The sequence below is a fragment of the Furipterus horrens genome, unplaced genomic scaffold, assembly GCF_987537825.1.
Source record: "Furipterus horrens unplaced genomic scaffold, mFurHor1.1.pri manual_scaffold_12, whole genome shotgun sequence".
NCBI lineage: Eukaryota > Metazoa > Chordata > Mammalia > Chiroptera > Furipteridae > Furipterus > Furipterus horrens.
Genome location: NW_028327182.1, coordinates 49,680,614 through 49,702,836, shown reverse-complemented (window position 1 = coordinate 49,702,836; position 22,223 = coordinate 49,680,614). Strand labels below are relative to the sequence as shown.

At 37.0% G+C, this 22,223-nt stretch overlaps 1 protein-coding gene across 1 annotated transcript in view; it reads right to left on the bottom strand.

Moving 5' to 3' along the window:
* Positions 1 to 72: 72 nt before the first annotated feature.
* The window catches only part of RB1 (RB transcriptional corepressor 1), a 239,554-nt gene continuing 217,403 nt past the window's right edge, over positions 73 to 22,223 (bottom strand). The window contains exons 22-27 of the mRNA XM_090258651.1: positions 21,859 to 21,972; positions 21,597 to 21,760; positions 19,089 to 19,119; positions 12,152 to 12,294; positions 11,605 to 11,654; positions 73 to 1,904 (exon numbers count right to left, since the gene is read on the bottom strand). Coding sequence (XP_090114777.1) covers positions 1,831 to 1,904; positions 11,605 to 11,654; positions 12,152 to 12,294; positions 19,089 to 19,119; positions 21,597 to 21,760; positions 21,859 to 21,972 — 576 coding nt within the window. The 3' untranslated portion in view covers positions 73 to 1,830. The remainder of the gene's footprint in view (positions 1,905 to 11,604; positions 11,655 to 12,151; positions 12,295 to 19,088; positions 19,120 to 21,596; positions 21,761 to 21,858; positions 21,973 to 22,223) is intronic.

Here is a 22,223-nt window from a genome sequence, read left to right as displayed (position 1 = left end):
GATAAGATACTAGGAGAGAGTTTATATATATGAGAATATTAGTGCACTTAATACAAAGACCACATCAGACCATTAAGACTCTTAACAACTAATTTATTTTAAAATAGACAAACTATTAATTGTAGAAAATAGTAACATAGCAATATTAAATGCATAATTTTAACCAATACAAAAAAAAATCAATAAAGCAATCTCTGGCGCCTTATTTAAGAAATCTCAATACACGATCTCTGCAGTTCCTAAAATTCTGGCACTAATTCTAATGTGAACTTATTAGCAATAGGCTTGGGAATATGGTAAGCACTTGACCTAAAAGCTAACTGATTTGTATGATATTCATGCAAAAAATAATGAGGAAATGGGGTAAAGCATTCTAGTGTCTTTGTTATCAAGATGACTGTAAAAGAAAACAAGTTTGAAACTTTATTCAGCACAAAATAAAATTTTCTTTTCCAACAAACAGGGCAGATTTCTTTTTAGGAAGAGTTTAGAAAAAGTGATTTTCCTAAAAGCTAGTTGATGCTATCTTAAATACCATCTATTTTAAATTATAACATCTCTAAATAAGTTAATCACACAAGATAGTTCAAATACACCTTAGGTGCCAGGAGGGAAATCACCTCTTTTACAATGTAGCTATTTTAAAATATTTGCAAAAAATTAGAAACATTAATGCCTAACCCAAAGACCTCTGAATACATACTTGAAATTTTGAACTGGAAATAATGTTGCTTTGAATGTGCCAGTGTTAGACCATACTGACTCAAAAACAATAAACGACAGACAATTGCCAGCTCTAAAGATACATGGAAGACATGTACCATTCCAGAGAACACACACTCCTTCCCAAATTTTGGAGGACACTTAATTGCTGAGATGCACTTAGAGACGTCTTTAAGAAAAATATTAAGACACCTATAGTTAACAGTCTGTTTATAGAGTAAAATTATTTTGAATCTTGATTTTTCAGGACCCAGAAACATTAGGAAGTGCACTTTGGATATACTGAATTAGGGTCCTCTATAGCAAAGCTATAGCTGAACACTTTATTTTCCAAGTACTAGATAGATATTTTATGAGTTCAGTGATCTGAATGGTATAAAAACCATAAGTACTATTAATAACCCTAATTTTAAAGCATGAGTTGTATAAAGAATCAATAAATTCTTAGAAGTCCTGAGGTATGAAATCTGTATCAGTAGTATGACAATATCCTATGTTTATAGTTTGCTTTCTGCTTGTATTTAAAAGCCAAACTTTATAAAACAATCACACAATACATCAGGTTCCATTAGTACATTAAAATCTAATGTGGAAAAATTAGTAATTATATTCTAGTTTCTAATATCTGTTTTAGATGAAGAATTCAGGATCATTTGGGTGAATAGAGGTCAGTCAGCCAAATTGTATTTGGAAGACAAGACACATTTTCTAAGGGTATGTTAAATTAAAAAAAATAAATATAAATTAATATAAAAAAATAGCAAACATCACACATATGCCACAAGAGAAGACAAAGTACTCTGACAGGCACGGGTTGTTGGGACTCCAACTCCCAGGCATCCTTTGAAAATAGAAACATCTGTTATAACTTTTTAAATGGCAGGTTTTACACAAGATTTTCAATCTTGTACAATAACAATATATAATCTATCAATGACAGCATTGCAAATGGCTTAGGAATCGTCTGCACCTGCACATTTTATATCCAAAAAGAGTTGAAGACATGTATTAAATGTGGCTGTAAACAGAACCTGGGAGTTATACAGTCAAGATCTGTGAGAAAATGAGGCCAGGGGTGAACACAGTACCACCAAAGTCATGAAATCCTCACTTTTCTTCCCTGCTGGAGATATTCACGCTATCATTCATCTTCTGCTTTTGCATTCGTGTTCGAGTAGATGCTGGAAAAAAGATGAAGAACTGTTAATGGCACTGATGGTACTAGGTAAGTTGGCAAAAGGCTACCATAGATGTTATGCTTATGACAAATCAGTGCAGTTCAGGGCCTTACAAAAGCAGTGGTTTCCAATTTTTAAAAAAATCAAATATCCCTAGAGTAAAGTGTACCCCAAGCATGAGCCACCAAAACATGAACATATATATATATGAATATGTATGTGTGTACAAATTATAGAACACAGCCCCCCCCCAAATAAACATTAAAGGCAGATGAGATAAAACCAGAAATTCTAATATTTTCTTATGTAACCCAGAAGGTAGACTTATACACTTCCAGGTACACCCAACTTTGTAGACCTATAGATGATGAGATGATGAGCTTTGAGTGTGACACTTAAGCAGAGCAGAATGCTGGGCTGACCCAGAATGATCTGCTGAAGTGAGAGTGGCATTCTTGACAAAATTAGCAATTCCCTTGTGTTCAGAGATGGCTTGCAGGTATAACAAAGACTATCAGCTCAAAGTTCATTTAATGTAGAAATGGATATTGAAAATGTACATTATTAATTACATCACAGGCAAGAACAAAACATTTCTTTGTTTTTATTGAATTTATTGGGGTAATATTGGTTAATAAAATTATACGAGGTCGGTCTGGAAAAAGTCCAGCCATTATTAATATAAGGAGAATGGTTTGCGTGACATCTTTGTAACCTGGCAGACAAGGAGACTGGACTGGAATGCACGTGTGAAGAATGACAACTTCACTGTACTAGTCAGTGGGGGCAGTAGATGCTGCTGAGTAAGCATGTGTACTCTGTGGTTGTCCCATTCAAAATGGATCAAGCAGAACAACAAATGTGTATCAAATTTTGTATTAAGCTTGAACATTGCTCCATGTAAACTATTTGGATGATTCAGAAGGCTGCAGCTATGGGCAACTTCATCATGACAATGAGCCTGCTCATGTATCACATCTTTTGCAGTTTTTTGGTGAAACATCAAATCACCCAGGTAACTCCAGCCCCTCTACAGCCCAGATTTGGTGCCCTGAAACTTCTGTTTTTTTCCCAAAACTAAAATCACTTTTAAAAGGGAAGAGATTTCGGACTGTCGATGAGATGCAGGAAAATATGATGGGGCAGTTGATGGCGACTGGGAGAACTGTGTGAGGTCCCAAGGTGATTACTGAGGCATCATTGTCCTATGTACAATGCTTCTTGTATGTTGTATCATTTTCAATAAATGTCTATTTTTCATAGCACATGGCTGGATACCTTATGGATAGACTTCTTATAGGCTTCAGGTATACAGTTCTACAACATATCACTTGTATACTGGATTATCTGTTCACCACCCCAAAGTCAAGTCTCCTTCCATCACCATTTATCCTTCCCTTTACCCTCTTATATATTGTTCATCCCCCTTTCCCTCTGGTTAATCACCATACAGTTATCTGTGTCTATGAGTTGCTTTGTTTCTCACACAGCCCCAGAAATCCCCTCCCCTATGACAGCTGTCTGAACATTTCTTTTAGATTATTTTAAAATTCTGAACTTGATTTTAATGGTGGGCAGGAGCTTTTCATAAAGTAGCACAAAGAATATTTACATTTCTTAAAGAAAGAAAACAAATTCTAAGTCTCTCCCTGTGACCCTTCTACTCTGAGTAATCTAGCATTGTCTGATTTTTTTTTAATGCAATTCTTTGAGGAAGCTAAAGAGGAGCCTAGAGAATTTCTTAGCTTTAAGAGTTAAAACTCCTGCTGCTTCTCCCTAACTTTCCAGCTGCACAAATCCCTGCATTTCAGCAGGCAGAGAGAATTCACCATTATAGCTAAGTGTGTCCTCAGGAAATGTTCTGACTTCAGCAACTGAATTCTTCTCTAAGAAAACATACATGTTTTTACAGCTTTCTGCTCCCTTAAAAGTGCATATCTATGAGCTCCATAATGCTTCCTTATATTTTCAAGGCCTGATTTTGGTTATAAGCTTCATTTCTATTTTCATGTACTGGGGTGGAAAAGCCACAATTATTTAAAATAGTATTTAGTCAATGTAAAATCAAAAGAAGAGATTCATTTATAACAAAAAAACTTAAATTTTTGGTAAATGTAGTTTTAATTGAAGTCTTCAAACTAATGCACATAAAAAATTGTCTAAAAAATCAAAAGCATTCTTATAAATTCTTTTACAGAATTTTTTTTCAATTACAGTTGTCCAATTTTTCCCCCATTGCTCCCCACAATCCAGCTCACCCCTTCTCCCACATTCATTCTCCACCCTGTTATCGATGCCCATGTGTCATTCATACATGTTCTTTGATTAGACCCTTCCCTTACTTATCCCCCTGCTCTCCCTCCCCGCTCCCCCCTTATAACTGTTACTCTGTTCCTTGTTCAATTTTGTTCATTTGTTTGTGGTGTTCATTAGTCTCCTGTAATAGGTGATACCATATGGTATTTTTCTTTCATTGCCTGGCTTATTTCTCTAAGCATAATTCTCTCTAGTTCCATCCATGTTGTCACGAATGGCAGGAGTTCCTTCTTTTTTCTGCTGCATAGTATTCTATTGTGTAAATGTACCAGTTTTTTAATCCATTCATCTACAGATGGGCACTTAGGCTGTTTCTAGCACTTGGCTATTGCAAACAGTGCTGCTATGAACATAGGGGTGCATATGTTCTTTTGAATTGCGGTTTCAGGATTCTGCGGGTATAATCCTAGCAGTGGAATCACTGGTTCAAAAGGCAGTTCCATTTTTAGTTTTCTGAAGTAATTCCATACTGTTTTCCATAGTGGCTGCACCAGTCTGCATTCCCACTAACAGTGCACCAAGGTTCCCATTTCTCCACATCCTCGGCAGCACTTGTTGTTTGTTGATTTGTTAATGATGGACACTCTGACAGGTGTAAAGCAGTATCTCATTGTGGTTTTAATTTGCATCTCTGATAGTGATGTTGAGCATTCTGTCATATGTCAACAGACCCTCTGTGTATCCTCCTTGGAGAAGTGTGTGTCCAGGTCCTTTGCCAATTTTTTAATTGGGCTGTCTGCCTTCTTGGTGTTGAGATGTTTAAGTTCTTTATATATTTTGGAGATCAATCCATTGTCTGAGGTATCATTGGCAAATGTTTCCCCATATGGTTGGTTTCCATTTCATCTTGCTGATGCTTTCTTTTGCTGAGCAGAAACTCTTTAGTTTGATGTAGTCCCACTTGTTTATTCTTTCTTTTATTTCCCTTGCCTTAGGAGATGTATCGGTGAAAATATTGCAACATGGAATATCTGAAATTTTCCTGCCTATGTTTTCCTCTAGAACTTTTATAGTGTCATGACTTACTTTTAAGTCTTTGATCCATCTTGAGTTTATTCTATGTGGTGTAAGTTGGTGGTCTAGTTTCATTGTTTTGCACGTCCCTGTCCAGTTCTCCCAGCACCATTTGTTGAAGAGGCTCTTCTCATTCTATTTTATGCTCCTTCCCCCTTTGTCAAATATTAGTTGACAATATAGACTTCGGTTTATTTCTGGGTTCTCTATTCTGTTCCATTGATCTATATGTCTGTTCTTATGCCTGTACCAGACTGTCTTGATCACAGTGTCTTTGTAGTATTGTTTGATGTCTGGTATTGTGATTCCTCCTGCTGTGTTCTTCTGTCTCAAGATCGCTTTGGCTATTAGGGGTCTTTTTTGGTTCCATATAAATTTTTGAAGTATTTTTTCTAGGTCTGTGAAATATGTTGCTGGTATTTTAATAGGGATTGCATTGAATCTATAAATTGCTTTGGGGAGTATGGACATTTTAATGATGTTAATTCTTCCCATCCATAAACATGGTATTTGCTTCCATTTCCTTGTATCTTCCTTAATTTCTTTCTTCAGTGTTATGTAGTTTTCCAAGTAAAGGTCTTTTATCTCTTTGGTCAAGTTTATTCCTAGATACTTTATTTTTCTTGTTGCTATCGTAAAAGGGATTTTTTTTTTTTAGTTTCTATCTCTGATATTTTATTGTTGGTGTACAGAAATGCCTTCAATTTCAGAATATTAACTTTGTACCCTGCTATTTTGCTGAATTCACTTATTATGTTGAGTGGTTCTCTAGTGGAGTCTATAGGGTTTTCTATGTACACTATCTGCAAATAATGACAGTTTGACTTCGTCTTTCCCCATTTGGATGCCTTTTATTTCTTTTTCTTGTCTGACTACTGTGGCTAGAACTTCCAACATTATGTTACAACAGGAGTGGAGAGAGTGGACTTCCTTGTCTTGTTCCTTATGTCAGGGGGAATGCTTTCAGTTTTTGTCCATTGGGTATGATGCTGGCTTCAGGTATCTTGCATATAGCCTTAATTATGTTGAGGTATGCTTCCTCTATTCCCATTTTGATGAATGTTTTCATCATAAATGGATATTGTACTTTATCAAATGCTTTTTCTGCATCTATTGATATGATCATATGATTTTTTTTTCTTTCATTTTGTTTAGGTGGTGTATTATATTTATTGATTTGTGAATATTATACCATCTTTGCATCCCTGGGATGAATCCCACTTGATCGTGGTGTACAGTCTTTCTAATGTGTTGCTGGATCTGGTTTGCCAATATTTTGTTGACAATTTTAGCATCTATATTCATCAGTGATATTGGTCTGTAGTTTTCTTTCTTTGTTGTGTCTTGAGCTGGTTTTGGAATTAGGGTAATACTGGCTACATAGAAAGAATTTGGGAGATTTCCCTCTTCTTGGATTTTTTGGAATAGTTTTAGAAGGGTAGGCATTAGTTCTTTCCTAAATGTTTTGTAAAACTCGTCTGTGAAGCCATCCGGTCCAGGGCTTTTGTGTGCTGGGAGTTTTTGATTACTGTTTCAATCTCACTCTTTGTTACTGGTCTGTTCAGGCTTTCTACTTCTTGATTCAGTTTTGGAAGATTATATGTTTCTAGAAATTTGTCCATTTCATCCAGGTTGTCAAGTTTCTTGCCATAGAATTGTTTGTAGTAATTTCTAACAATCCTTTGTATTTCTGCAGTATCGGTCGTGATTTCTCTTTTTTCGTTTCTGATTTTGTTTATTTTGGTCCTCTCTCTTTTTTTCTTGATGAGTCTGTTGATCTTTTCAAAGAACCAGCTCCTACTTTTGTTGATCTTTTGAATTGTTTGTTTATTCTTTATGTCATTTAATTCTGCTCTGATTTTGATGATTTCCTTCCTACACTCACCCTGGGCTTTGTTTGTTGTTGTGTTTCTAGTTCTTGTAGCTGTAGGGTTACATTTTTTATGTGAGAGTCTTCCATCCTTTTCACCTAGGCCTGTATTGCTATGAACTTTCCTCTCAGGACTGCTTTTGCTGTGTCCCATAGGTTTTGGGCTGTTGTGTGTTCATTATCATTAGTTCCCAGAAATTTCTTGATTTCTTCCTTGATGTCATCGTTAATCTGTTCATTATTTAATATCATGTTATTCATTCTCCATGTTTGAATGTCTTTGAGTTTTTGACTTGAGGTTGATTTCTAGTTTCAAGGTATTGTGGTCTAAGATGCTTGACATAATTTCAATTTTCTTGAATTTGCTGAGGCTTGTTTTGTGTCTTACCATGTGATCTATCTTTGAAAATATCCCATGTGCATTTGAAAAGAATGTATATTTTGCTTCTTTGGGGTGAAAAGTTCTATATATATCAGTTAAGTCCATTTGATCTAGTGTTGTTCAATGCCTCATATCCTTGGTGTTTCTTTGCTTTGAAGATCTGTCTATGGTTGATAATGGGGTGTTAAAGTCCCCTACTATGAGTGTGTTGCTGTTGATATCCTTCTTGTGGTCTTCTGGTATTTTCCTTATTATTTGGGTGCTCCTGTATTGGGTGCATATATGTTTACCAGGGTTATGTCTTCTTGATGGACTGTTCCCGAAAGTATTAGGAATGCCCTTCTTTGTCTCTTTTTATGGCCTTTGCTGTGAAATCTGTTTTGTCTGATATAAGTATTGCTACCCCAGCTTTTTTTAATGTCCATTTGCTTGGAATACTTTTTTCCATCCCTTCACTTTCAGTCTGTGTAAATCTTCTGTTTTGATGTGTGTCTCTTGTAGACAGCATATATATGGATCATGTTTTCGTATCCATTCAGCTACCCTATGTCTTTTGATTGGAGCACTTAATCTATTTACTTTTAAGTTATAATTGACAGGTATTTATCCATTTACTTTCGTACCTGTGGTCCTCTCCCTTTCTTTTTTCCTTCTTTTTCTTAAAGCATTCCCTTTAGCATCTCTTGCAATGCTAGTTTGGTGGAGATGTATTCTTTTAGTCTTCTTTTGTCTGGGAAACTCCTTATTTCATCTTCCAATTTGAAAGAGAGCCTTGCTGGGTAGAGTAGTCTTGGCTGTAGGGCTTTGTTATTCATTGCTTGGAATATTTTTTGCCATTCCCTTCTGGCTTGTAGTGTTTCTGTTGAGAAATCTGATGATAGCCTTATCAGAGCTCCCTTGTATGTTATTTGCTGTTTTTCTCTTGCTGCTTTTAGGATTCTCTCTCTGTCTTTGAATGTTGCCATTTTAATTACGATGTGCCTTGGAGTGGGCCTTTTTGGGTTCATCTTCATTGGAACCCTCTGTGCTTCCTGGCTTATATGACTTTTTCTCTAGTCAGATTAGGAAAATTTTCTGTCATTTCTTTTTCAAACAGGTTTTCTATCCCATGCTCCTCTTCTTCACCTTCTTGTATCCCTATGATTCCCATATTTTTCGTTTCCTGTTGTCCAGCAGTTCTCTTACACCCTCTTCATTCTTTTTAAGTCTTTTTTCATTTTGTTGTATGGTCTGGGAATTTTTTTCTACAATGTCCTCTAACTCACTGATCCAATCCTCTGCTTCCTTTAGCCTGCTTTTGATTGATTCTACCGTGTTCTTCAATTCAGAGATTACATTCTTCATTTCTTCCTGGTTCTTATTGATGGTTTCTATGTCCTTTTTTATGCAGGTGTAGTTCTCTAAGTTCCCTATAGCTTCCCTGGAATTCTTTGTAATTCCCCTGGAGTTCGTTATAGTTTTCTTTGAGTTTGTCAAGTTCATTGAGCTTCCTTATAACCATTCTTTTGAATTCCATGTCTGATAGTTGGCTTACGTCTGTTTCATCTAGCTTTCTTTCTGGGGATTCCTCTTTTACTTTCATTGGGAGGTTGTTTCTGTGTCTCCCCATTTTGGATGCTTCTTGTTTGTTTTTCTTTCTTACATTTGTCTGCTTTGATTTCCCGCCTTTGTGGTATGCTATTCTGTTTAGGAGACCTGGGGGATTCAGTAGTGCAGTTTCTTTGATCTCCTGAACTTGATACTCTTGGGATTCCCTTTATACCATTTGTTTAAGTTGTCTGGTTGTATTTCAGTTACTCTTTGGTGGATCCTTCCCTCTGGCTAGTTGATTGAGAGTCCCTCTGCCCACCTTGTCTTGAGTTCTTTTGTGGAGATGCTGTTAAAACATAAACACACAACCCAGGCAAGAAACCTACACCCTCAAAAATATCCCCCACCCACAATCACACTATCAGCAGCAAATGAGCCAGTATTAATATAAATGTAAAGAGTTTAACACTATTATACTATAGGAAAAACAGATAAGAGTTGTTTTAAATGAAAGAAAGATAATTTTTGAGTGGGATGATGGTAGAATAATAATAGTAGCAAGTAGGGTCAAGGCTATGCGAGACAGTATTAATATTTACATTGTATGTTGAAAAAAGGAGGGAAGAATGCAGAATGAAGTGAGAAAGTGGAAGCGTATAGTATTAGGCTTATATAGCAGTTATTTGCTATATGTTTAGTGTGAGAGGGAGGATAAACAAAATAGACAAACAGAAAAAAATTGAAGAAGAATAGGAGGGAGAGAAGGTAAGAAACAGATTAAAGAAAGAGTTTTTACCCAGTACAACCTTTGGGCACTGTCTTCTTTTTATGGACCTGCCCCTGGTCAAAATTTCATGGGTTTCAAATCTTTTCTGGTTGGTTGGCTGTGAGGAGATCTAGCTTGATTCTGGGGTTGCTATTCTCTCACTCTTGGGTGTGCCGCAGCTCTGCTGTGTGCCGTACTTAGTTGAGACCCCCTATTCCCTGGTCCTGCAGCACCCTCCAGCCCTCCTCAGGTTTGTCTAGCAACACTGTTCTGCTGATGGACCAGTGCGCATGCCAATAGTCCCTGCCTGGTCTCAGGTCCTGTCTCCGCTCCTCTTCCAAAAAAGCCTCTGTGTTGCCTCCAAGCTGCAGCACTGGCCTGCGTCCCTGCCTGTACACCTGTGTGTGACACTTGCCTGCCTAGGGTCCCTACCAAGTCTGCAGTTCTGCCGCAGATTTCCCATATATGCCCCTCTCCTGGGCTCAGTTCTGCTTTTTTGTTTGGTGGAGCCTTGGTGCAAGCGCCCAGGGTGCAGAGTTGTCAGCCAAGGGAGTGCCCACCTAGACTCAGTTCATACAGTTTCTCAAAGTGTGAGCTGTTCACTCTCTTCCCATGCCTCTGGCTGTTTCAACTAAACCTTCTTGCTGACTCCCTCTAGGACTTTGCTGGTCAGTGCGCCTGTGGCAGGGGGAAGTTCCAAGAAGATACCGGCTAATGAGCCGGTCAGTAACTGCCCCTTTGGGGTGCGATGCGGCAGAGGCACCGGTCTGGGAAACCCAGTAACTCCGCTTGGAAAGCTTGGGCTGAGCTTTCTGCCCTCTTTCATGCTGCTCCCACACTCCCTTCCCTGTTAGCCCTCTCTGAAATCCGCACTCACTCACTCCACTCTGTGTTAGTACTCCAAGTCCTTACGCGATGGGAGCAAGCAGACAACACTGCTACCTACTCCGTCACCATCTTCCTCCCCTAAATCCTTTATATTTCAAAATTAGTATCTACAGAGACATTTTGAAAGAAAGCCCCTTTTTCAAAAGTCATACTTTAATTGGTATTGTTCTTATTGATAGGAATGTTAGCTTTATACTTATATCACTTATGTTTCTCTTCTTTCCAAGACCCTGTAAATAGATCTGGAACCACACTATCATGAAATGTCACACTCACCATCATAGCTACCTCTCTCTCTAAGACAACCCAGTAGCAGTTAGCACACGTTTATCTTTTTCTCGATGCGCTTTCCATCTACAATACTTAGGTTAATCTTTTATAGTGTAAGAGTAACAGGACAGAATTCCATTTGCTTTAACATTCCAAATTTATGTCACTGTATAACTTGGAAAATGATAAGTGGTGGTTTTTAATCAAAATTCTGAATTCCAGTAATGGAAAACTTTTGTTTTAAATCCAGTTTAAAAACTTGCAAGATAGGAAAGTTCAATAATAGAAGATTATTCTTTAAATAAAGGTTATGATGTTTATCTATGCTAAGTTTGTAAGACCTGTGCTTATACCCAACACACTTTAAAAGTTCCTCATTAGAGTTCAGTTTCTAACCACAGCCATTAATGCTGAACAAGTGGTTTTACTTAGTGTTCTTGCTCAAAAGATTTCAGAAAGGGTCAAGATGACCTTCACTTTGCATGATACATATAAACTAAAAATGTTTGTGTATGTAAAAAACACATCCTTGTTTAAATTATACCTTAAATGTATGAGAAAGTCCATTAATTAAAAGAATTATATATATTAATTCTTTTCTAACGTGAAAAGTTCTTTTTCAATGTAAACAGTTTCATTTACATAGGGTGAATTGATAAGTACTTACTCATTTCTGCCAGTTTCTGTTGAAATTTGGACTCCCGTGGGAGATGTTTACTGCAGATTTAAAAAATGCAAAATATTTCATATGTATATGTATAAATGGAAAACTCAAATTCCCAATAATTATGGTGTTTTAAATGACTTATTTTATACTCTTATTTTAGTGAGATTTTAATTTCAAAGGTTTATGAACAAATGATCTAAAATATAAATATCACAAATTTATGATCCTATGTAGTTTTTCAGAGGTTTTATAAAATACAATAGCTGATATTTTTCAAGAGTAAGCATTTTAAAATCAAATATTAATCAAAAGTAACAATATTTTATCAAAATGATTAAACATCTTATATTTTCAATTTATTTCAGTAATGTTATATGATTTATTTTAACTCTGGGATGCAGTCATACCTATTATTTTGTGTAATCCTAACAATTTCCAAATAAAATTGGCATGAAAGGGATTGGTGGAAGTTAAAAGCAGAACTGGCACTCTGAGTTCTCCAGATAATCAGCTCATCAACCGAGATGCATTCTGAAACTGCTCCTACCTTCCATCTGCTTCATCTGATCCTTCAATATCAAAGCGCAGTTTTTTCAGTGGTTTAGGAGGGTTGCTTCCTTCTGCACTTCTTTTGAGCACACGGTCGCTGTTACACACCATCTGATTTATTTTCTGAAACTTCTCAGAAGTCTACGAATTACAGAATTTTCTATTAAATTCTTAAATGCAAGCATTTTGTAGTTCGCAACTCTTAATTGTAGTTTGAATTGTGTCAACAATCAGGCAAAGGTAATATATGCATTTTAACTTTCTGCTTTATTGGACCAAGTAAGACTTATGAAAAGCCTCAAAATCAGAGTAACTATATACCCAATTAAATACCCACTCTTTTTAAGTCTTCCTGTCTCTTCCCATGAGGCTCTTCCTCTAACAACTCTGACTACTATTTTGAAAGTCCTGGTTCCTCAGTTTCAGAACACACTCACATACCAAACTCAAGCTACCTCTTTCTCAGAAGCATAAAAAGTGAAACAGCTTTCTGGAGCCCAGTTTTTGTCCATTTTTGTTTTTTGTTTTTTGGAGGGCATAACACAGCTTGAGAAAACACAAGAATTTAATGAGATGAAGTGTCCAGTGAATAATAATTTCACTTTATGGGTACTATGTTGACAAGTTATACAAACAATATATATATTTTTAAGTATATTTTATTGATTATGTTGTCACACTAGTTCCAATTTTTTCCTTTGCTCCCCTCCACCCCATGCCCCTCTTTCCCCCAGCAATCCCACCCCTTAGTTCATGTCCATGAGTCGTGCATATAAATTCTTTGGCTTCACCCTTTCCTATATTATTCTTAACTTTCCCCTCTCTATTTTGTACCAATCAATTATGCTTCTTAATCCCTGCACTATTTCCCCATCTCTCCCTGTCCCCCCTCCTAGCTGGTAACCCTCCAAATGAGCCCCATACCTATGATTCTGTTCCTATTCTGGTTTGCTTAGTTGGATTTTGTTTTTATTTTTTAGATTCAGCTGATGATAGTTGAGTTTGTTGTCATTTTAGTGTTCATAGTTTTGATCTTCTTAAGTAAGTCCCTTTGACATTTCATATAATAATGGCTTGGTGATGATGAACTCCTTTAGCTTTATCTCATCTGGGAAGCACTTCATCTGCCCTTCCATTCCAAATTATTGCTTTGCTGGATAGAGTAATCCTGGTTGCAGGTTGCCTTTCATCACATTGAATACTGCTTGCCACTCCCTTCCTGCCTGCAAAGCGTCCTCTGAGAAATCAGCTGATAGTCCTATAGGCAGCCCCCTGTAGGCAACTCTCCGCCTCTCTCTTGCTGCCCCCAGGACCTTTTCTTTATCTTTCACCTTTGGCATCTCAATCATGATGCGTCCTGGTGTGGTACCCTCTGGGTCCAGCTCACCTGGGACCCTCCCGGCTTCCTTTGCAAAATTTGGGAAGTTTTTCCTCATTTTTTTCAATACTTTCTTCCTCATTCTGCACTGGTTGACTGTTTCTTTCTTATGTTCCAAATCATTGAACCCCAGTTTCTTTCCCTTAACCATTGGTTTTGTATGGATTTTCCTTTGTTTCACTTAGCATAGCCTTCACTTCTTCTATGTTTGCCATACTCAAGCATATCTGTCAAGTTTGTGAGCATCTTTATCACCAGTGTTTTGAATTCTGCATCTGTTAGGTTGTCATCTCCTCATCTGTTAGGCTATCTCCTCATCACTTAGTTCTCCCACTGGAACCTTGATCCATTCCCCCTTTTGGGCCCATACTTCTCTGTCTCCTCATTCTGAAAGGCTCCTGTGTTTGTCTGCATCTGCATCCTAGGTAGAGCTGTCGCTCCTGTTGCATTGTAAGGGACAGAGCCTTGGGGATTCGTCAGTACAGGGAGACCTGTTTTACCATGTTGTGGCGCTCTATGTGAGGGAAGGGTCCGAGAGGGAACAATGGAACCTGTCTAGCACTAGCCCCTTTTCCAGGCACCTCTCCCACTTCCGCACTGAACTGGTGCCCCTCTAGCTGCTGCCCTGGCCATCATCCCTGGAGTAGATGGGTCTACGGACGTTCTAGGACCGTGGGGGTCTTTAAACAAGCAGACTCTGATGAGAGACCAGCAGTTTCTGCTTCTGCCCCAACCCCCCACTGGTCTGCAGTCAGAAGCAGTGAGGCTTGATTTTCCCCAGTGCTAGGGCCTTGAGCTCCGAAGTCCGGTGAGGAGCTGGGAACACTCCCCAGGTGTCCCTCCTGACTTTTTAAAATGTATGACTGGACTTTCCGCCAGCCTGCCGCTGCTGCTGCCACCACACCGCATCCTCTCTGCCCTGGCTCTGCCCCTCCTACCTTTCTCTTCTTTATATCTTTGTTTGCTGGACCTCCATGCAGATTAATATTCTGGAACTTGTTGTTTCTAGTTTTGAGGTAGTTGTATTCCTTCTTAGTTGTGGAGGGAGACACAGCCTTTCTGTCTACGCCTCCATCTTGGCCGAAAGTCCTAGTTTATATATTTTAAACTATCATTGATAACAGTATTTGCTGAAATGCTGCTAATTCATAAAGGTTTTAAATAAAAAAGTCAAATATCAAGAAGACTTAAGGATATGTGTTCATCCACTATTACCGGAGATGGTTTGAAAGCAATATGTTCTAAAGGAGAATCCTGTCACAGCAAATTAAAGAAGGTTTTGTTAAGAAATACCAAAGGAGGCACAATACCTTATTTTATCCAAAAGAGAAACATGTTGAAAAACTCTATTTCTTATCTGTCTACTTTAGAACCACAGTGAGGTGATTATCTCAGGAATGTTAATGAACATGTTCATTTGAGCTAAAAAATGAGGTCAGACTTTATGAAAGAAATTAAATCTGATTGGGGATAGAAAGAGACTTGACTTGGGTGGCGAACATACAATACAGGGTACAGATGATGTGTTATGAAACTGTACACCTGAAACCTGTATAATTTGGTTAACTAGTGTCATCCCAATAAATTCAAAACCAAGGAAAAATTGAAAAAAAGAAATTAAATCTGATTTGACTGATTTCACATTGAGGATTATAATGCTTTGCAGATTACCACAGGGGAACAATTTTTAACATAATTACTGTTGAGTTCGATTTTTCAGCTGTTTTATTCTTAAATAGGTATGCTGATTTCACAACTGCAGTTACTCTTCTTATATCACGTCAAGTTTTTCTGTACAGCTTATCTAAATGCAACCACTCTAGGATGGATTGAACCTGGATCAAGGGAAGCACTAGTGCTCCCCTACTGGCTGAGAGCAAACCTCCCTTGAATGGGGGGTGGGGTGGAGGATGACCTTGGAGACCAGATAGGTTCATACTTGTCTAGGCTATTCAGTTACATATGAGACAGTGTGGTGAGAGGTTGTGTGCTGCTCTATATAGTGAATCGTATTTCAAGTGTAGTCCGAGTTCTTGTCTGTATAGGAGGAGTTAGCAGAATTTATTTTTTAATTAACATACGTACTTCTTTCCTTTCCTTGAGATCACGTCTGCCTCTGCTATTTCTCGTCATAAGTGCCTAAACAACCCTGATTCGTTTTGTTATATCTGTGGCAGTTTCACCATTCCCAGTCAAAGGAGAAACATCAGTGCATTTGTCAGGCAAGCCTATTTTGCATATTTTAAAATAAAACCTGGTGATCAAGATAAGTCTTGGGTCCCTCACAAGGTGTGCAAGCAGTGTGTTGAGAGTTCATGGATGTGGACGATAGGAGCACGTGATAAATTGCCATTTCATATACCTATGGTTTGACGATAGCACAGAGGTCATTCAAGTGACTATTACTTTTGTATAGTGAAAATTTCAGGGTATAACAAGAAAAATACGCCCAGTGCTTCATTCAGCAGAAATCCCAGTGTCAGTTTTCATTTAACTACCCTCTGTGAAAAACAGGAATATAGTGCAGAACTAAGTAATAGCTACGATGAAGATTTTGAAATTGAAGATGACTCAGTTCATAAGGGATTTGATCAGCATGAGCTAAATGATTTGGCATGAGATTTTGGGACTATCCAAAAAGGCTTCAGAACTCCTAGCATCAAGACTGCATGAGAAAAACTTGCTTGAAAAAGGAGCAAAGGCATCCTACTTCCAATCAAGAGAAAGTGCATTTCTGCAGTGCTTTCGAAATGACAGTGGCTTTGTTTATTGCCATAACATACATGGTTTAATGGAGGAATTGAGAATTCCAATCTATAACGCAACTGAATGGTGACTGTTCATCGATAGCTCAAAGCGGACCTTGAAGTGTGTCCTCCTTCACAATGGCAGTTTATTTGGTGCAGTCCCAATTGGCCATTCAGTTTGTTTTCATGAAGAATATGAAGACATAAAGAGAGTCATTGATCTGTTGCAATATCACAAGCACAATTGGATCATCTGTGTTGACCTCAAAATGGTCTGCTTCCTTACTGGTCAGCAACACGGATACACCAAGTATCCCTGTTTTCTGTGTATGTGGGACAGCAGAGCTTGTGAGGAGCACTGGGTAGAGTTGAATTGGCCTCCAAGATCTGACCTCAAACTTGGTGATCCAAACATTCTACATGAGCCACTTGTTGACAGAAAGAACATTATATTCCCACCTCTGCACATAAAACTGGGTCTCATGAAGCAATTTGTGAAAAGCTTTGCCAACTGAAGGAGACTGTTTCAAGTATCTCATTTCGCCATTTCCTAGCCTGTCATTTGAAAAGATAAAATACCTTAATATGTATGCTTGGTAGCAGAACTTTACTACTTATACACAATTTGACTTACAGTAATAATATATAGCCTTTATATGAATAAAATAACTCTAAATAAACAGTATATTCGGGTAATTTTTTCCTTATTTTCTGTTGTATGCATATTTTATATGATTTGGGGGTCAAAGGGAGGGTATCCTGTACCTTAAAAAGTTGACGTGATAAGAGAAAACTGTGTTCATTTTTGGATTCAGATGCCAAAAGTTAGTCAAAAACAAGTGTCAGATCTAACTCATTGAAAATAGTGTTCCCCAGTGTTATGTTTTATTTTCACAAAAAAAAAAATTAAATGCAAAAACAGATTTTAATGAAAAATATATTTAGAGCACATTTATATGATAGAAACTAAATCCTGTGCACTTATTAAATTTATGACAAGATTTTTAGTTATCAGCTTTAAAATATGGAAGTACATACAACATTTTCTCAGTTCTTTTAAAGGTTATGGCAAGCAGGAAAGTTTGACACTGCTACTCTGTACCTTTACAGATTCAACCCCACTTATATATGTGAGCTCCTTTGTGAAGCCTGAGCTAAATGTCATAGCACTGTATGATTTGTAACATATGTCTTAATACCTGGTCTTTTAGTATACAAACTTTTATTTTTCTCTAGTTATTTCACTTGCAGAAGTGTGGTAGACAGACTTTAGAATGGCTCTCACTAATGTGCAGCTCCTAGTATTTGCACCCTTGTGTAACCCTCCTCTCCTTGAATATGGGTCTGTCTTGCTTCTGACAAAAATAATATGGCAAAAGTGATGAAATGTCACTTCCAATATCAGTGACCAATAGACTGCGACTTCCATCTTGTTCATTATCTCCTTTCCTTCCCTTCCTCTCTCAAAATTCCCACTTTGGGAAGCAAGCTGCTATGATGTGAGTAGTGAGTAGCCCTATAGAGAGCCTCATGTGGCAAGGTACTGATGGCTTGGGGAGACAGCCATCAGGAATCAGCCAGCAGCCATACAAATGAGTCTGCAAGAAACACTCTTCCATTTGAGCCTTAAGATAACTGCAGCCCCAGCTGACATGTTGATTGCAGCCTTATGAAGACAGGCTCTGGACCCAGTTAAGCCATGCCTGAATTACTGAAACCACAGAAAACTGAGATAAAAAAATGTTTGTTTTAAGTTACTAAGTTTGGATGTGATTTTTTATGCACCAATAAATATTATAGGCAAGAGGGATGGGGTGGTGAAATATTAAAAGTAATGCACACTGAATACAGAACTGCTGAATTAGTGATGTTAATGAAAGGTCGATTAGAGTAGTAGGTTACCAGCCTAGAGTAATTTTCAAAACAAAGCTTTTCCTTGGATCCCTCCGGAATAAAGATCACCATATACCCTGTCATTTATACTGGGGCAGAGTCTCATGTAACCAAGTCCTAATCAATTTCCCAGAGAAATGATATTCTAGAGGTCTGAGAGGAAGAAGCAAAAGCATGTACAGTCCCTCTCTATATCATGGTGCACTTAACGCGGCCTCACTGTATCGCAGGATTTTAAAAAATATTGTACTTATTTATTTATCGTGGATTTTTGGCTATATCATGGGATTTTGCGGTACTGTATGTGTATGTTGTTAAAGTTACACAGGTTTAAGAGTGTAGAATATGTTTAAGAACATATGTAATGTTTATAAAAGTGTGGGAAAGGTTGTTAAGGGACTGGGAACAGTTTATAAATGTGTGGGAAGAGTTTATAAAGCCTTAAAATATATATAAATACTAAAATAAATGTAAGGTTCCTACTTCGCGGATTTTCACCTATTGCGGGGAGGTCTAGAATGTAATACCTGCGATAAGTGAGGGAATACTATATATGTACAGAAGGAGAAGACCAGTAGGTAGGAACTGGCAGGTGACATTTGGATATGGTATCTTATTTCAAATCGTATTAATAATTAATTTCAAACCCATTTTTTAAACATTCCTTTGAGACTATATACCTACATGTATATACATGGATGTATGTACACACATATATGTGTATTACATAATCTCAAAGAAATGTTTATAAAATATTTGACTTGAAAATAAATCTGATATGTATATTTTCTAAATTCTATGCAACATGCTTGGATGAGGTGTTTAAATAGCATTATAAATTCAAATTATAGAAATCTTCAATTTCTTTTTATAGTTATGGTGCATGTCACTGTATTTCACAGAGAGAAAATACTTACCCCAAAGGACTCACCAATGGATACTAAGATTCTGTCAAGTTAAGATAAAATACAAATTAGAAATGAAAATCATACACAACTTTGCGGAAACAAACATACACACAGGATTCTGAATTATCAGAAATACCGAAACAAAGGTTTCCTCTACTCTTAGAACCATTTATAAATTATACTCATCAAAGGCTTATTCTAACAGTACTTGTCTAGTCATACACTGAGTTGGTCTCTTAGATTTTTAAAGCAAGAACTATATGTCTGCAAGAACATATTCTGCCACTGTCCACATTTAAAGAGGGTACTTTTAAGTTTATCCCCACTTAATTCTTCATAAATCAATGGGTATGTTATCAATTAAAATTTCTTTCACATTTTCTCATTAAGAATTCACAATATTAAGCGATAATCAATTCTAATTAGGATCTACATTGATATATAGAGTAAAGGCTATTTATCATATGTCCTAGAATCAGAAATCTCTATTAGCCTGTTTGGCCTTGTTTGAACTATATAATTTATGTTTTTGATAATAAAGCTGAAGAACAGTATTAGTCTGACAAAACAAAGATTTGATGATACACAAATGAACTGATATACAGATTTTATATCAATCTCTATATACTTGATTAACTATAATACCAAAATATGCTAGATAAGCAGAGTGTTAACAATATAATGAACAAACTGAACTAACAAGCAAAACAGAGATAGACTCTTAGAGAGTAGGCTGATAGGTCTGGTGAGGTGGGGATGGTTGAGGAGTGGAGGAATCAAGCAAAAAAAAAAAAAAAGAGACTCATGAATGTGGACAAACAGTGTGGTGATTGCGGCGGGGGTGGGTAGAGGTGGAAGAGGGTATAAGAGGGAGAGATGTAATGGAATAAATACAATAAAAAAATTAACTAGCCCTGGCTGGTGTGGCTCAGTGGATTGAGCACCGGCCTGTAAACCAAAGGATCGACAGTACAATTCCCAGTCAGGGCACATGCCTGGGTTGTGGGACAGGTCCCCAGTTGGGGGCATGTGAGAAGCAACCACACACTGATGTTTCTCTCCCTGTCTTCCTACCTCCCTTCCTCTCTCTCTAACAAATAAATAAAATCTTAAAAAAAGAAAGTGTTAAAATAAAAAAGATGCACCCTGGCTGGTGTGGCTCAGTGGACTGAGCACTGGCCTGTGAACCAAAGGGTTGCAGGTTCGATTCCCAGTCAGGGCACATACTTGGGTTGCAGGCCAGGTCCCCAGTTGGGGGCATGCAACAGGCAACCACATACTGATGTTTTTCTCCCTCTCTTTACCTCTCTAAAAATAAATAAAATCTTAAGAAAAGATTTGAAAAAAATAAAAGATGCTCTCTTAATGCTTGATCAATGATTTATCAGGAATTTCATATGACTCTTTTGCGAATGAAGAACTCCCCCAACACAAAATGAATTCACTAGGATCAGCAAATACCCATCATTATCAGCATAATATGGATTAATTATCATCATTAAAAATTACGCTGGTATACATTTTCATGTTGAAGTGTGGGGCTGTGTAAATTAGACATGGTGTGGCATCTTAGCAGCTTATAATGTGTAGATTTCAGTTCACAGATGTTCAACAAATAAAGGATGGTTTAGGGACACACAAGAGCATTTATATCATTTGCCAATTATTTTCTACTTTACCTTTTCCTGTAGAGTTGGAAGTTTTTATCATGAGTATGCATTACTTATATAAGTAAACACACCACACAAATATTAATATTTTCTAAGGGTTTAATATATCCCCTCTCTTTGTTTGCTTTTTTTGCCCATTAAGTACAACTATATGGGCTGACAATTTCTGTGATGAGATTACATTAACTATACTAATCTGCCTCCCACTTTATACAGATAGTCGGTTTCAAATACCCTATGGCACTTCAAAACCAGAAAACATTTGTGGTTGGATGTGAAATATAATATAATAACTTGTAGTTGCATAGAATCTTTCATCTAAGCATTAAAAATTGTTCCATACTCATCATGTCCTTAATCCACAGCACCTTTCTGAAGAAGACACAGAGAGAATTAGGGATGACCTTCTAAAGACTTAATTTAGTCATCTACATTTAATCAGCCATCTACATTTTTATAACAGAGCAAGATGAACAGATCCATAGAAAGAGTTTACAGGACATTCAAATAACTACAGAATAAAAATTATTAACCAAAAGTAATCTCTTTGTTTAGTAGACTGGCTAACAAAAATATAATTTGAAGCCTATTACCAACTGGTCCACAGACTGTTTACAAAAGAACAGACCCAGTATCCAGGAAAGTTGATGACTAAGTTTGCAAACCTACCCAAGTAAACAAATTATCTTTCTTTCCTCACAAGTTCTTACTATGTCACTTAATATAAATAAACAAATTAGGGATGCAGGAGTATAGCATATTTTAAATGAAGAAAGCTTTATATTTTTATGCTTGAATCTAAATAATTCCCTATTTCTTACCAATTTCCTAAAGAGAAAACACAAACCTTGATCTTGGAGTCATTTTTGTTGGTGTTGGCAGACCTTCTGAAATTTTATATGGATTCTTCAGGGGTGATATATAGATGTTCCCCCCAGGAATCCGTAAAGGTGAACTGGAAAACTTGTAAGGGCTTCGAGGAATGTGAGGTATTGGTGACAAAGTTGGGGGCTAGAGCAAAAGCAGAGGCAGATGATTTATTTAATGTCTTAGTGAGACCCATTGTTTTATAATTAGATTTTCCCAATCTAAAGATACTTTTAACATACCCTGGTGGAAGCATACTGCAAAATATTTGTTTTCAGTCTCTGCATAAAGACTGAGTTATAGAATACTATAATAGAATCATACTCGTCTTCTCTGATCAAAACCCGTTTGAATGTCTAAGGGAGAAGAATAAAAACACTTGTTAAATGAATTTGGAAGTTTATGTTCAGATTTTCTTTTTTAATAGTTCATAATACTTTTTAACAGTAAGAAGCGCATATTATATAGGAAGAAAAAATCTGAAAAGCATTCTTAGGCTTGGATTATTGCAGGGATAGAGTATTCCTTTTAACTCTATAATATAAATTTGGGTATTAAAAAGCATTAATTTTCCAATTTAATTTTAGTTACAAATAGTTAACCAATA